A 16,933-nucleotide genomic window follows, 5' to 3' on the forward strand; every position below is an offset into this window, starting at 1 on the left:
AGTCCACAAGTTGCGCCTTGCGATTTCCGCCTTTTAGGCAGGTTAAAAAAACATCTGAGGGAAATATTTTTTCCAAGACTGAGGACGCCAACACATTGTTCTCCAATGATTCCGTGACCAAGAAAAGAATTTCTCTTGTAACTGAACGATTGATAGAACGTTACACGGTGTTCATTGTGGAGGAATTAATTATTCTTCCCAGGGAAGCCTTATCATAGGCGTCTGTGCGGGTCATATCTGAATTCTGAGACTATCGTTTGCTGGACCTGCCCTTCTGCCGACTTGTTTGCAGCTACAAACACTACTGCTACGGGGAACACTACTGGTGTGCAGCGTCATACGAAATCTGCTGAAAAAGTATGCGTCATCAAAGTTTAATTCAAAGTGCAGCGGGATTTGTAGTTTAAATTCCGTACAATTAGCTACGGAATGACAACTGCGAACAGCTTCTTTATAGGTCTTCCAGACAGGAATAATAGCAGTCTCAGAACTTACAGAGGATCTGGGGAAATGGCGAAGTGAAACGTGGGCTGAGAACGAAAAATGAGCTACTTTCGATTGAATTTTACATTCATTATTACGATCTCTTTCGTGCTCATGAAATTGGCTCTCAGCACTATGGGACTTAACATCTGAGGTCATCAGTCCCCTAGAACTTAGAACTACTAAAACCTAACTAACCTAAAGACATCACACACATCCATGCCCGAGGCAGGATTCGAACCTGCGACCGTAGCGGTCGCGCGGTTCCAGACTGAAGAGCCTAGAACCGCTCGGCCACTCCGGCCGGCTCGTGCTCATGAACAAGAGTTGGAAACACGAAATAATACATGACCAATAAACACAAAGGAAAGTGGAAAAGAACACTCATGGTCATTGAATAAAACTATATTTGTGATCATCTGATTTGGCAAAGCCCAGGCGAGGTTTACGTGAAAAGAGGAAAGACAACCATCTCACAAATCGTCCATGAAGATGTCTGGTCATGGCGGGCGCACATTGATTGCCCGTATCTGATCAGAGGGGGATAGGTGTACTGTATGAAATAGTATAAGTAGCCTCGTCACTGCTTAGCCGTCGATCGCTTTGTCAGTGCGTATGAACCTCTGTACTAACAGCTGAAGACGGCGCATGTAGACATGCCTATCAATTCTCATATCTCACTCTCTAGTGCTGCGATAAAATTCATCATTCAGTGGAAGACAGCCGTGGGTGGTGCGGTCGCTGCACCAGAATGAAGCAAAGCGTCCTGTCTTCTTCCCCAACATGAAAGACCAAAAAGTTCTCACAAACTTCGAAGAGTGAATTGTTCTTTCCAAAGACCGAAGACCAAATGCCACACAAAGTCTCACTGCAAGCCTTTTTTCCACAAGCACTTATGAAAAACTCTCAACCGCCAATCTCAGGATTTGGTTCAATGTTTCCCAATGAAATTATTTGTATGTTTTCTTTCACGTTGTCCTCAATTAATCTTATCATAGCTTCATTATTTAGCTTTTGAATATTCTTATAATTTGAAGTGTATCCCTCAATTTTTATTAATTTTCTCTGAATAATCATTATTCTCATAATAATAAGTTATAGATCCAGTTGAAGCACAATCCGTAATCCAGCTATTTCCTAATTCATCAGTCCATTCACACAACATACAACCTGTTTCCTCAGTAGGCCTATTTCTCACAATTATCACTATCTACTATAATTTCTGTATCAAAATATGTATCAGTTTTTCCTGGCTTATCTAATCTATCATATAACTTGACTCTTGCATTTAATGTAGTGACTCTAGCTGTGTTACTTTTGCACAATAAAACTTCAATATTATCATTAATAAAACTTATGTCTATATTATCTAATCAATCGTCCAATAGTATCTCATACAATTGTTGTAAATCTGTCACATACTCAGTTTTACTAATATTTTCACGTAGTCCAAATTTTCCCCATAATCAATTTAGATATATCTTGACAACAACTCTTTTTCCTGGATTTTCTTTCATCTAATCAGGTTCTATGTCGATATCTATTTTTTCTTTTATATATTTTATATGCATCTTATTAGTTTCAAAATTATGTTTACTGGTTTGTAATTTTATTTTCATGAAGTCTTTTATGTAACATGTTGCTTTTATTTCTAAAATTTCACATTTTGTCGATATTTTAAAATTTTATAACCTTTTCCTATGATTTTATTTGCTTCCTCATTTGTCCTGACTTCAATTAAACTTCTTTCATTATCATTCTGATTACACTTAGTTATTATTTCTTTTCCACGTTTTACACATAAAGGAAGCAACAGTTTCCATTTTTATCAATCTTCATTCATACAGTTAAAACAGGATGATACAATCCTCTTGCCACTACTTTACATTTTACAAGCCCATACCAGTTTCACTGCACATAGATCGCTCAGGATAGGCTATTGTTTGACCGAAACTGTTAATTTTAATTACGTGGGATACAGCTATTGAGCCAAATCATCAGTTTACAAAAATTAACGCAATTAATTTTCAGTCCTACGCTCAGACTTCCTCCGTTAAGTCTTTTTTGATATAAAAGTTTATTCCAGATATATTTTTTGTGTTGAGAAAACAAAGATTTGGATAGAGCTTTATGCTGAGATCCACGAACTCTTCTAATGTCCCTCTTCTGGAACAACATGTCACCATTAACTCACTGTTGATGCTCTATGAAATAATACCATATGATTCAAAATCTAAGAAAAATACAAAATAGGATATTCTAACAAAAATTCAGGTTCTGTAAACAGTTAACAACATACCATAACCAACTATTGTGTGTAACTTACAATTATTTTTGTGCTATTCACACAATAATGTATCATATAAATACACATTCATGAACACAACAAGTAGAATCATCCAAAGGAAGTTCTTGCCGTTTGTCGTGTGTTGTCTTTCTTTGGTAGGCATCTGCTGTTTGTACAAATGTCCGTCGACTGACACGTACTGCGCCATGCCTGACAGCTTCGTTAAACCCTCCTCCATCACTCTGACCCGTAAACAGACACTTCAATGATTTTTGGACTCACCTCGGCGAGCAGCTCGTTTCCATACCAGCAGTAGAGGAAAAGCTCGTAGAACATCGTGGCCAGGTACGTGATGTACGTCGGCAGGTCCTGCTTATTCTCCGCCTGAAAGAAATGTTTCAGTCTCAACAGACTTGAAGATATCCTAAACGGCCGGAAGCCCACTTTTTGTAACATAAAATAATGTGTTTCCTGAGTGAAGGTACTTTTATTTATTGGTATTTGGCCACTCATTCCACAGACCATGACGCCTAGAAACATTTATAATGGCTATTCTGCTACGTATTTTATTAATTGTTATTTGCAAACATATGAAAAAATAAATAAATCAATTATCTCTCAAATAAAAAAACTCGTAGCTAGTTTTCAAAATATCTACACCTCATGTACACAGTAGCTCCAGATGGGTTATACATCTTTCTGAGGCCGAAAATTACATTTAATACACCTTCACTTTTCTAGTTCAACAGCAAGTCTGCACCTCCATCTTTGGAGGTAAGCCTTTGGCTTAAAAGATCGAGTAAATCATTTTTATTCTGTCTTATATCTGGAGTATTAAAGTAGTAGTTGGAGCACGTCTCCTTTTTCAGTGCAAAAGTCAGATAATGGAGGTCGCTACAATCCTTTTCGACATTAGTGAACTGGAACTTTTAAGCGCAAGTACATACAGGGTGTTTCAAAAATGACCGGTATATTTGAAACGGCAATAAAAACTAAACGAGCAGCGATAGAAATACACCGTTTGTTGCAATATGCTTGGGACAACAGTACATTTTCAGGCAGACAAACTTTCGAAATTACAGTAGTTACAATTTTCAACAACAGATGGCGCTGCAAGTGATGTGAAAGATATAGGAGACAACGCAGTCTGTGGGTGCGCCATTCTGTACGTCGTCTTTCTGCTGTAAGCGTGTGCTGTTCACAACGTGCAAGTGTGCTGTAGACAACATGGTTTATTCCTTAGAACAGAGGATTTTTCTGGTGTTGGAATTCCACCGCCTAGAACGCAGTGTTGTTGCAACAAGACGAAGTTTTCAACGGAGGTTTAATGTAACCAAAGGACCGAAAAGCGATACAATAAAGGATCTGTTTGAAAAATTTCAACGGACTGGGAACGTGACGGATGAACGTGCTGGAAAGGTAGGGCGACCGCGTACGGCAACCACAGAGGGCAACGCGCAGCTAGTGCAGCAAGTGATCCAACAGCGGCCTCGGGTTTCCGTTCGCCGTGTTGCAGCTGCGGTCCAAATGACGCCAACGTCCACATATTGTCTCATGCGCCAGAGTTTACACCTCTATCCGTACAAAATTCAAACGCGGCAACCCCTCAGCACCGCTACCATTGCTGCACGAGAGACATTCGCTAACGATATAGCGCACAGGATTCATGACGGCGATATGCATGTGGGCAGCATTTGGTTTACTGACGAAGCTTATTTTTACCTGGACGGGTTCGTCAATAAACAGAACTGGCGCATATGGGGAACCGAAAAGCCCCATGTTGCAGTCCCATCGCCCCTGCATCCTCAAAAAGTACTGGTCTGGGCCGCCATTTCTTCCAAAGGAATCATTGGCCCATTTTTCAGATCCGAAACGATTACTGCATCACGCTATCTGGACATTCTTCGTGAATTTGTGGCGGTACAAACTGCCTTAGACGACACTGCGAACACCTCGTGGTTTATGCAAGATGGTGCCCGGCCACATCGCATGGCCGACGTCTTTAATTTCCTGAATGAATATTTCGATGAACGTGTGATTGCTTTGGGCTATCCGAAACATACAGGAGGCGGCGTGGATTGGCCTCCCTATTCGCCAGACATGAACCCCTGTGACTTCTTTCTGTGGGGACACTTGAAAGACCAGGTGTACCGCCAGAATCCAGAAACAATTGAACAGCTGAAGCAGTACATCTCATCTGCATGTGAAGCTATTCCGCCAGATAAGGTTTCGGGTAATTTCATTTAGAGACTACGCCATATTATTGTTACGCATGGTGGATATGTGGAAAATATCGTACTATAGAGTTTCCCAGACCGCACCGCCATCTGTTGTTGAAAATTGTAACTACTGAAATTTCGAAAGTTTGTCTGCCTGAAAATGTACTGTTGTCCCAAGCATATTGCAACAAACGGTGTATTTCTATCGCTGCTCGTTTAGTTTCTATTGCCGTTTCAAATATATCGGTCATTTTTGAAATACCCTGTAACTGTTGTTATGAGTCATCTGCTTGTTCTACATCCGGAAAACTAAGGGAATAATGCTAATTTAGTTTGCAGACGGTCTTAAAGCAGCCCTCTTGAAAACTTCGTCCAGTCCATCTGCTCCTCGTTTCTCGCTTTTACCATTGATTAAGCTCTGGATTTTCTGGTAAGGAAGCCAATCTTTTAGAATTTCGCCTAAGTTCGTTGGTCGTTTGACTAATCTGTCCCCAGTGGCATTGTGAAAGATCTCAGTGTACACTGAAATGTACAACTTAATTTGCCACTGTTACTGGCACTTATCTGTAAACACTTCTTTAATAATGAGTAGCAGGGCTAACAACTATCTTACCCATTTTGCACTTACTCTGAGGTGTCAAAAGCTATGGGATAGAGATATGTACATATAAATATGGCGGTAGTATTACGTACAGAAGGCACAAAAGGGCAATACATTGTCAGACCTGTGATTTGTACTGTGATTCATGTGAAAACGTTCTCGACGTGTTTATGGCCGCACAACGGGATCTAACAGACTCTGAACGAGGAATTATAGAACACATGGGACGTTACATATCGAAAATTGCTAGGTATTCAATATTCCGAGATCCACAGCGTCAAGAGTACGCTGAGAATGCCAAATTTCAGGGATTATCTCTGACTGCAGAAAATATGGTGTCTGACGATCTTCACTTAACGACCGAGAGCAGGAGCTTTGGCATAGAGTTGTCACTGCTAACAGATAAGCAACACTGAGTCAATAACCGCAATTACCTGGTCTCGCGAACATATCGGTTGGACTTTGGATGAGTGTATACCGTCACCTGGTTAGAGGAGTTCCGATTTCACTTGGTAAGAGCTGATGGTAGCGTCTGAGTGTGGCGCAGACCCTACGAAGCCAGGGACCCAAGTTATCAACAAGACACTGTTCAAGCTAGTGATGGCTCCATAATGGTTTGGGCCATGTTCACACAGAATGAACTAGGTCTTCTGTTCCAAGTTAACTGATCATTGACTGTAAATGGTTACGTTTGGCTACTTGGAGAACGTGCACAGCCATCCATGGACTTCATGTTCCCAAACAAGAATAGAATTATAGTGGATGGTATTGCTCCATGTGACTGGGATACAGTTATTTGTCATTGGTTTCAAGAACATTCTACACAGTTTCAGTGAATGACAGGGCCATCCAGATTGCACGACATGAATCCCATCGAAACTTTACGGCACATAATTCAGGGGTCAATTTGTGAAAAAAATCCTGCAGTGGAAATACTTTCGCAACTATGGACAGCTACAGAAGCAGCAGTAGAGGAATAATGAGAAAATGTAGCCAGTTTGCATTGTTGCTAAACTTATTCAAGACAGCAGCTGTATCCCAACTCTCCCTGTACAGGGGTAGATGTGGCACTGTCGCACTGATGGGCCTCCACCACTTCCCCTCCTTTCCCCCACTTCCCCCTCCTCTCCCCCACTTTTTCTCCGCTCCATCACTACCCCTACCTTCCTCCACTTGGGAATAAGTGGAAAAAAGACTCAGTCTGCTCTGAGGTCCTGGAGAGAAGATGTAAGTTATTTATTTATTTTATTTGTCTTTGAGAGTAAGTATTATCCTTCAACAGGATCGTCCTACAGCTGCCTCCACACTCTGCCATACCCACCCCCACTTTCTGCCCCCAATTTTTCTGATTGTGTGTGTGAAGACCGACTGGTGTGTGTCATAATACTGCCACTAAATGGTGCTCAAAACTGTCCTACAGCAACCTCCAATCTGCCTCCACGTCCCTCCCCCTGAACCCCACTTTCCCCAGATTCATGTGTCTATACACTCAGCTTATGTACCCCAATCCACGAAACCACTCGAAATGGGAGGGAAACAGTCCTACAGATGCTGTCAGATTAACTGCCTCCTACCAATTTAAAAGTGTATAGCTGCTAGGAAACTTGTACATGTTAATGTCGGTTTAGCACCTGACAGACTGTAAAGTCGTGGTACGAAAACAGAGAATGTATGGTGTTGTACAAAGCTGTGGTCATGCACTCCTTGGGTGTGTTCTGGCAAACATCAAAGCATCAAACTGCTTATCAAATTAAAACACAGGAACCTTCTATTGAGATTTATTGTCTGTGGGATATGGTCTTCTTCCAGTACAGATGATAAAAATTTACACAGGTCTGTGGAAGCGACTTCGATCAATGGCTACCTGCTCCAGTGGATCAATACATGCATAATTAATGGAATCATCACATCTACTCGATGTCAATATGTGACAGTATTTATTTTCGATATATTGTAAGAGACAGACATGGTAAAATTTTATCGAGTTCTCTGCCAGACGAAATTTTTATAGTTTGTAGTTTTGCTCTGTCAGATGTTATAAAATGGTGAGGAGAGACAGAGATGTGAATTGTAACTTTCTGGTGAACATAAAAATGATTGTGGTCTTTTTTTTCTCAACATGTGAATAGATAAGGTGAAAGATAATTTTCTATACTGATGTTTTATGCACCTGAAATTCATGTAATTCTCACAAGCATGACAATTTATTTACAAGATTTTCACACAAACTAATCTTGAATATCAGGAATGCTCTCAACTATGCCAGTTTGTCAATCAAACTGAAACAAACCGGATGTATCGGTTCTCGTGGAAACATAACTTCTTTATTATCATCACGAATATGCTTTTTTTTAAACAGCTGGTCGCTTATCTATTAACATTAGATACAACTATCCCAAAGAAAATTTCCATCACAGCAGCTTATAACACAGAATTGGTAGATGTTTTCGTAGATTTTAGTTCACTCTTATATTCGGATGGTTGCTCCAAAACAAGAAGGACGCTGCCTTGGTCGATAGTCTTTACTTTATATATGGTAGCCATGTACAAACGATGTGTGATAGGGTAATACATAGATCAGATGTATTGTTGTTGAACTCCCATCTTGGCAGTTTGCTTATTCATCATTGACAACAGTATCGTAGACCGAGTTCATAGATTTACTCACCGAAATGTGAATAGATAGCGTGAAACCTGTTGTTCTGTAATGATATTTGTACCCCTCAAATGTATGTAATACCCACATGCATGGCATGTTATTTACAGGACTCCCTTGGACGCTACTTCTGAGTGCTCGCAAGCTAGGAAACCACATGGTATGACGAGCTGCCGGAAGTGGCCAGTGAGTGTGGGTGTGGCCGGCGGGCGAACGTCGGCGCCAGCGTATTGCATAGCGACCACCTACAGTGGCCACAGCAGCTGCTGGACACAGCACATACTACCTCTTCCAGCCACACGATGTAGCTGAAGGCTGTGACATGCTGTTGGGTTGTTTTTGCCCCATCCACAATGAATATTTAAGAATTTCGCTTTGTTCTGTGGTCGGCATTTCCGAGAAACACGTCTCACTAGGGGCAAGATTAGATACCGTCTACATGAAAATTAAAGAGACCTTTGGAGAAAAGAGTGCCACTTGTATGAATATCAAGAGCTCAGATGGAAACCCAGTTCTAAGCAAAGAAGGGAAAGCAGAAAGGTGGAAGGAGTATATAGAGGGTCTATACAAGGGCGGTGTTCTTGAGGACAATATTATGGAAATGGAAGAGGAGGTAGATGAAGACGAAATGAGAGGTATGATACTGCGTGAAGAGTTTGACAAAGCACTGAAAGACCTAAGTCGAAACAAGGCCCCGGGAGTAGACAACATTCCATTAGAACTACTGACGGCCTTGGGAGAGCCAGTCCTGACAAAACTCTACCATTTGGTGAGCAAGATGTATGAGACAGGTGAAATTCCCTCAGACTTCAAGAAGAATTTAATAATTCCAATCTCAAAGCAAGCAGGTGTTGACAGATTTTAAAATTACCGAACTATCAGTTTAATAAGTCACAGCTGCAAAATACTAACGCGAATTCTTTACAGACGAATGGAAAAACTGGTAGAAGCCTACCTCGGGGAATATCAGTTTGGATTCAGTAGAAATATTGGAACACGTGAGGCAATACTGACCCTACGACTTATCATAAAAGAAAGATTAAGGAAAGGCAAACCTACGTTTCTAGCATTTGTAGACTTAGAGAAAGCTTTTGTCAATGTTGAATGGAATACTGTCTTTCAAATTCTGAAGGTGGCAGGGGTAAAATACAGGGAGCGAAAGGCTATTTACAATTTGTACAGAAACCAGATGGGAGTTACAAGAGTTGAGGAACATGAAAGGGAAACAGTGGTTGGGAACGGAGTGAGGCAGGGTTGTAGCCTATCCCCCATGTTATTCAATCTGTATATTGAGCAAGCAGTAAAGGAAACAAAAGAAAAATTCGGAGTAGGTATTAAAAGCCATGGAGAAGAAATAAAAACTTTGAAGTTCGCCGATGACATCGTAATTCTGTCAGAGACAGCAAAGGACTTGGAAGAGCAGTTGAACGGAATGGACAGTGTCTTGAATTGAGGATATAAGATGATCAACAAAATCAAAACGAGGATAATGGAATCTAGTCGAATTAAGTCGGGTGGTGCTGAGGGAATTAGATTAGGAAATGAGACACTTAAAGTAGTAAAGGAGTTTTGCTATTTGGGGAGCAAAAGAACCGATGATGGTCGAAGTAGAGAGGATATAAAATGTAGACTGGCAATGGCAAAGAAAGCGTTTCTGAAGAAGAGAAATTTGTTAACGTCGAGTATAGATTTACGTGTCAGGAAGTCGATCTGAAAGTATTTGTATGGAGTGTAGCCATGTATGGAAGTGAAACATGGATGATATATAATTTGGACAAGAAGAGAATAGAAGCTTTCGAAATGTGGTGCTACAGAAGAATGCTGAAGATTAGATGGGTAGATCACATAACTAATGAGGAGGTATTGAATAGAATTCGGGAGAAGAGGAATTTGTGACACAACTTGACAAGAAGAAAGGACCGGTTGGTAGGACATGTTCTTAGGCATCAGGGGTCGCAAATTTAGCATTGGAGGGCAGCGTGGATGGCAAAAATCGTAGAGGGAGACCAAGAGATGAATACACTAAGCAGATTCAGAAGGATGTTGGTTGCAGTAAGTACTGGAAGATGAAGTAGCTTGCACAGGATAGAGTAGCATGGAGAGCTGCATCAAACCAATTTCAGGACTGAAGACCACAAAAACAACAACATTTCATTTCTGCAGACATGAAACAGTATATCATTGTCAACCCAACACTGACCAAAGCAGACCACCTGCAGTGTATCATCAGCGACAGGTTAGAACAGGCCTAGGAAACTAGGATCCCTACCTAAGGGAGGTGGGAGGGGAGGGAGGGACGAGGGGAGATAGGAGAGAAGGTAAGGCAGGTTCTAAGCTGCTAAGTCTGTAACCACACAGAGATGTGAGGACACATGCACTGCTCTGGTGGAAGTTTCTCGTTTCTTTTTGCGGTTGTTATGTGATGTTATTACAGTGGCATTGGAAAGTGGGGTGGGTAGGCAGTGGAGTGTGGAGGCAGCATAACACAATCCATCATCAGGATAACACATTGGAAATAAATAAAGCATATATGTACCATATATCCCTCTTCTCCAGCAGCTCAGCACAAACTGACTCTTTGTCCCACCAATTCTCAAGTGGCAGAGGGGAGTTTAAGTGAGTGAGAAGTAAAAGTGGGGGATGGGAGGAGGAATTGGGAGTGGAGATGGGAGGTGGGGGAGGAGGAGTGAGGGTGGTGATGTCATCAGTGCGATGTTGCCACATGGAAAGGATGTGGGGGACAGCCAGCAACTTGAATAAATTTGGCAACAATGCAATCTGACGTCATTCTTTCTTTATCTTCCACTGGCAACATGGTTCCATATTTCTGCAGAGACTTCCAATGACTTGTTTGATCGATGCTATGTCGACTTGCTGCAAAATTCGTATAATTCTTTCGTGGTGCATCGTTTTTTGTCTTAGAGTGCACAATATAACTCCATCTGGGCTGTGCTCAAAAATATGCAAAAGGACTCGAATTATTTATCAAAAATTGTCAACTATGTTTTCACTGCTGACTTCAAAAAATTGTTTGTGCTCTGTCTCACCAGTAGCGTTAGTAAATTTCTTTGAAAGCTCGCTGTAATAGACTATAGAATATTAGATTGACTGTATAACATACCATCCATAAATAACTAAACACTAACAATTGCTTATCCAATACAGTTAACGAATTAGTGATATGTAGCTGCTGAATCTGAATTTTACTTTAAATACTATTCTGTAAGACTTAGGAAATGCGAAATAAAATCAACTGCTGCCTTTATGCTGCTGTGTTTGCCTTTGTCAACAGATGGCTGTACTGGTAGATTTTTCGAACTTCAATAGGTGTACCACAGGGTAAGACACAACAGACACTCACCTGTTTACTACATCTATGATGTTTGTCAAATGTCACAATCTTCTTCCCAAGTCTGCAAAAATGCGTCAGCATTCCAAAAAAGTGCAGAGTTTACATGAAATTGGTGTCGAAACATAACAGTGAGCTCTAAAGTAAGTACTCCAGTGCTATTTTCATGCCTAAGCATGCAGACAAAGAGAACTTGTCTTCTAAGTCTCTTCGGATTTGCTGCCAGCTACTAAAACCAACTCGATTCAATATCTCGCCGATCCAGCTGCTCGCCATCTTCAGGCGAATGCTGCCTCTTCCGTTGAGTCCCGATGAGAACTAATGCCAAGGCAGCAGAAGAGCGTTCTCCTGAAGATGACGAACAGTTGGATCACCGAGATATTGAATCAAGTTAATTTTAGCATCCATCAGCAAACCTGAAGAGACTCTCAAGACTTATTTCGCTGGGAAAGCCTACGAAGTCACAGAACTTGTCTTATGATTAGACACATATTACAATCAAAGACGATGACAGAGCTCAAACATTTCCAAGGAAGATGGTGCAGAAAGACAGAGCCGATATCCCAAAAATAAAATATTGATCATTTATTGATTAAAACACACATCCACGCACACACACACACACACACACACACACACACACACACACACACACACACACGCACAAACACACACACACACAGCCTGCAAGCTTATTGAATATGCAAATAACACAAAAATTACAGAAAAATAAAATTGTATTATTTCTCGAAATATGTAAGATTTCACACACTTTGGAAGCTCCATGGACACTCAAACTGCTTACTTGCTTATTACCACTGCTTCAATAAATTATAGGTTAGCAGATGCCTATATAGTTCAATGTTTGTAAGTTGTAAATAACCTTGCAGATACTTACTCAACAAGCCTCTACGAAGTGCATGGACGACGGTTCTTAGAAATGTACTAGATGTTGTGATCTCTATAGAGCGCGGCAAGAAGGGCTGCTTAATTGCTTCTGTGCGGGCTGTAGTTGGTCTCATCTTGTCTTTTCGGTCCCTAGGGACTGATATGTAGGCGTGACCTTGGCAAGATCTTGTTTATGCGGCTTTTTTCAGATAATACTTCACCATACGTAATCGAATCATCTGCAGAAATTCTGAGGTTGCCACTAGTATTGCGAGGCAGGTCGTTACATCACATCAACAGCGAGGGTGCCAGATGAGCACTGAACCATGTGGCCTAACCGTGTGGCCCACACGCGCATGTGGTGTGCAAGTGAGAGCGCTAGTACATATCGCGAACGTTGGCGTAAAGTGCCGAAGATTACCGATGCTATTGACAGCCGCGTGGGGGTGTGAACGATGCGCTTCGCTCAGCGCAGATTGGTAGAAATTTATGCAAATGGCGAGTAACGAATACAAGCACAAATTACTATTCGTTATTCGTGAATAACCAATACTATTCGAAACATTATTTACTTAAATGCGTAGAAACACATATTCGTCATCTACGAATAAAGATGTTATGGATAATAGATAAAATTGAAATTCAGTTGCATTTATAGCTCCAGTTCTTTGTCATTCATTAAAGGAATGTACTTTTTGTTTCTTTTAAATTAGTTTTCAGAACAACTCGTTTCTTTAAACGTCTCATCAAAAAGTTTATTTAATTTACAAAGATTTACCCTTGTGACTCTAATCAAAATACGTTCTACGTATGCAATGCACTCCTGAATTCGTTTATAATCATGGTATCGATGTATGACTTTCAGCTCACAATCTTCTTCAGCAGAAATTGAGAACTCATGAGTTCCGCTGTAGTTTTTGGGAAATAATTCGTTGTGATTCCACTTTAACTTCGCTTCTCAAATTGAATTCATAATAAAATCTGCTTTTTAGGTCATAATGTGATTCGAAACACATGGCCCGTTTTCTCTGACATTGTTTTGGCTGTTATATGTCTCAAGTTTGTTGGAAGCCTCCCTTGGTCATGGTCACCAATAAAGGTGGACTACACGTATTTAAAACGGGGGTAAGACTTTGCTGCAATAACTGCAGTTGATACAGAAAGGTGGAAACCATCTTAAAATCGTCTCTTGACATACACAGGTTGCAAATGTACCACAGTATTACGAATTCAGTCACATATTCGAACCGAGTGTCTCTTCTGAAGTGTTTCAATCTCAAAGCTCTACGTAACAGCACAGACGCATGTGGGATCGAAAAACTATTCCACGTTCTAATGACAAGCTCACTCAGAGTTAATCCTAAAACACATCAGATGACTCTGGACGTCTAGCAGCGTTACGGGGACTTTAGGTCAAAAGTCTGGTGACGTTAATCTTAGGAGTTCTTGCTTGGTCCACTCATTTTGTAGCACTACACCCACGAATTACGTAATTATATTCCGGAGACACGCATATCCGATAGTGTGAACAATCTAAGAAATATTTTGAAGAGGGAGAGTTTTTGTCAGCTGCGTCCTCGTCGTTGGCTGCTTACGTACAGTTCTTGCACCACGTTAGCAGTGGCAGGGAGAGACGTACTGGCAGGAGCAGAGACAGATGAAGGGGGCTGGGTCGGTGGTGAAGCAGGGCTGCACCGCGCTAGGCAGCACTCCTGCTGCAGCCAACAAAAAGGCAAAGTTCTTGCACTGTAGCCGCTGTACTGGTTTGCCGCGACATCCTGCAGGCTCCACGCTGCCAACTGTGAGCGGGTTGTCTCGTGGACAACCTGTGTGGCTGTCTTCAACGTCCGTCCACTTGTCCAAACAGCCAGATCTTCCTTGCGTCCCATCACAAATTTCATGATGACTTTCGACAGCTTGTAGGACTTGGAAGAATTTCCGGTTCTGAAGGGGGGTACAATAGGGCATCAAATTTATAGTCATCTCTTTCAGGCACATTATCTTGTAAAATATCGCATTAATTTATTACAGAAATTGCAAAATCATGTCGAACATCCAATGGGTGCTGAAAAATTCTCCGTTCTCCATTTATTTGCCAGTGTGTGTTTTATAAACCGCCTAGCCCGATAAAACCGGATTTTAAAGGTTCTTTTATTGTTTATTAAACTCTTTCCTCCATAAGAACGCATTATATTTTCAGATACCAAATGCCTCGTATCCGACAATGACGCACGGCATCGGTACTCCCTTGTTTTATAGGGGACTTTCCTCTGATATTTGTAAAATTTTACTGACGAGATTTTCATGCAAAACTGATTGCATAAAAATAGGTGAGTTACTATATTTTCCAAATGCTCGAACATCTATGTAAGTGAACCTATATTGTGCGGCGCGTTAAGCAAGCGAAATGATAGAAAAATATTTTTTATAATTATAGTAAAGTACGTTTTATGTGAGAAAAAAAGCGTAATATATTCCATGTCCATCTCGCTGGTGACGACTGAGGCCGCTCGCGTGTGCACTTTTTCATGTTGCATTTGTCACGCTGTACGTAAAGTAAAGCTGCGCCGCAGCTCGCCCGGCTAGCCGCTCGGTCTACCGCGCTGCTCCCCGAGCGGGAAGGCGTGCCGGCCCCGGCACGAATCCGCCCGGCGGACTAGTGGCGAGATCTGGTGCGCCGGCCGGCTTGTGGATGGTTTTTGAGGCGGTTTTCCATCCACCTCGGCGAATACGGGCTGTTTACCCTTCGTTCTGCCTGAGTTGCACTGTGTCGGCGATTGCTGTGCAAACAGTCCCCATGTACGCGTACATCATAATTACTTTACCGTGCAAGCATTTGGGGTTGCACTCGTCTGGTATGACACGTTGCCGGGCGCCGAACCGCACAATAGAGAATGCGGTGTGGGGTGGCGGGGGGGGGGGGGGGGGGAGGGGGGGGAGTGGGCTGCTGTAGCCTGTTGTGGGGTTGTGAACCACTGAGGGCTACAGTGGGGACGAAGCCTCTCCATCGGTTCTAGGTCCTCCGTTCAATACACAATACATAAAGCTGTGCTCAACTTGACGGATGGTTTCAGCACAACAGTGCTTTACTAGGCACGGTGGTGTGCCCCTGACGGCCTCCAACCTGAGAGATACAGTCAGTTAGAGGGGGATCAACATTCCAGCATGTACTCCGAAATATGGCGAAATTTGACTAGACATATTTTCACTGTAACACGTGAAAGAAGCGATAATACCAGAGAAATGGTACGATGAATTGGGGATCGAAACCTAAGGCTAAGTTTTGTGGATTAAGTTCATCCATTACGGATGTTGTAGAACCTACGACTGTTTATTCAATGTAATTTACATAAGGTAAATTTTCCATTCTGGAAAGTCTGCAACTTAAGGCACTGAGCCTCAAAGGCACATTTCCAGACAAACCGTTAATAAGTTATTTATAACACAGAAAATGCACTGAGCTAAGAAAACAAATACTAATTTTGTACATCACGTAAACAAATAAAATACTGTGGCATTATATGTTATTCGGTATTTAATTTACAGATAATATGTCGGCGAATAAATTTGTTTGAGTGACCTTCTTATTCGACTATTTATTCAGACAGAAATCTATTAGAATAATACGCATCTCCTTTCACCCCTACACCTTTCGCTTCCTCTCTCTTTCAGTTTATATTATCAAAAGTAATGAGTCCCAATAGTTCACTTGCTCACGTTATTCACGAAAGCATATGGTGTAGCTGGTTTCAGGCTTTATAGTTAATTATAAACAAAGCTGACAATTATAATCTGTTGTCACACTCTCAACATAAATCTTTATAATTTGTTATGATCCAAATGTGTCTAAATACCAGTGTGATTTTACTAGCTGACTGAAAGCGAGCATTAATTCATCTGTTCTTATTTCACAGAAATATACAATTGCAAAACTGAAACAATGACCTTCAACAATATTCAATATCCAGTTATCACTTTAACTTTACTTCTGCTATGGTAACACTTCATGAATCTCTGGTATACTTTACACTCCTTCCCCATCGAAGACACGTAAAATTGACAGCTAAAAAGAAATTCTAATTCTAAATACATTTGAGCGCTTGCCAGGGCCACTAGTGCCGCTGTGTTATGTCGAAGCTGTGTAGGTAGAGTCTGTTTGCTTACCCACATGGCAAGGCCACGTGGCTGTTGCCGCTCTCTCATGCGTGAGCGCCGCATGATACCGAGTGCGTCAACTGCCAGGCGCGTCTTTCCGCTTGCGCGTGCATACCGAGTGATGTAGACGAGCGCTATGCACGCCGATTCACCACGCGGCTACAGTGCTCTGGCTAGAGATATAATGTAATCTATTCGATATAAAAAATTGAGCTGTAATGATTGGTCCTGAATGCAAACGAAATAAAACGCTAAAACGTCTAAGTAAATAATTTTCTTTATCAAAATTGATTAT

At 41.4% G+C, this 16,933-nt stretch overlaps 1 protein-coding gene across 1 annotated transcript in view; it reads right to left on the reverse strand.

Moving 5' to 3' along the window:
- Window positions 1-16,933, reverse strand: part of LOC126482249 (putative odorant receptor 92a) — a 171,153-nt gene that overhangs the window by 21,759 nt on the left and 132,461 nt on the right. The window contains exon 7 of the mRNA XM_050106229.1: window positions 3,053-3,154. Coding sequence (XP_049962186.1) covers window positions 3,053-3,154 — 102 coding nt within the window. The remainder of the gene's footprint in view (window positions 1-3,052; window positions 3,155-16,933) is intronic.

Source organism: Schistocerca serialis, chromosome 5 (assembly GCF_023864345.2).
Source record: "Schistocerca serialis cubense isolate TAMUIC-IGC-003099 chromosome 5, iqSchSeri2.2, whole genome shotgun sequence".
NCBI lineage: Eukaryota > Metazoa > Arthropoda > Insecta > Orthoptera > Acrididae > Schistocerca > Schistocerca serialis.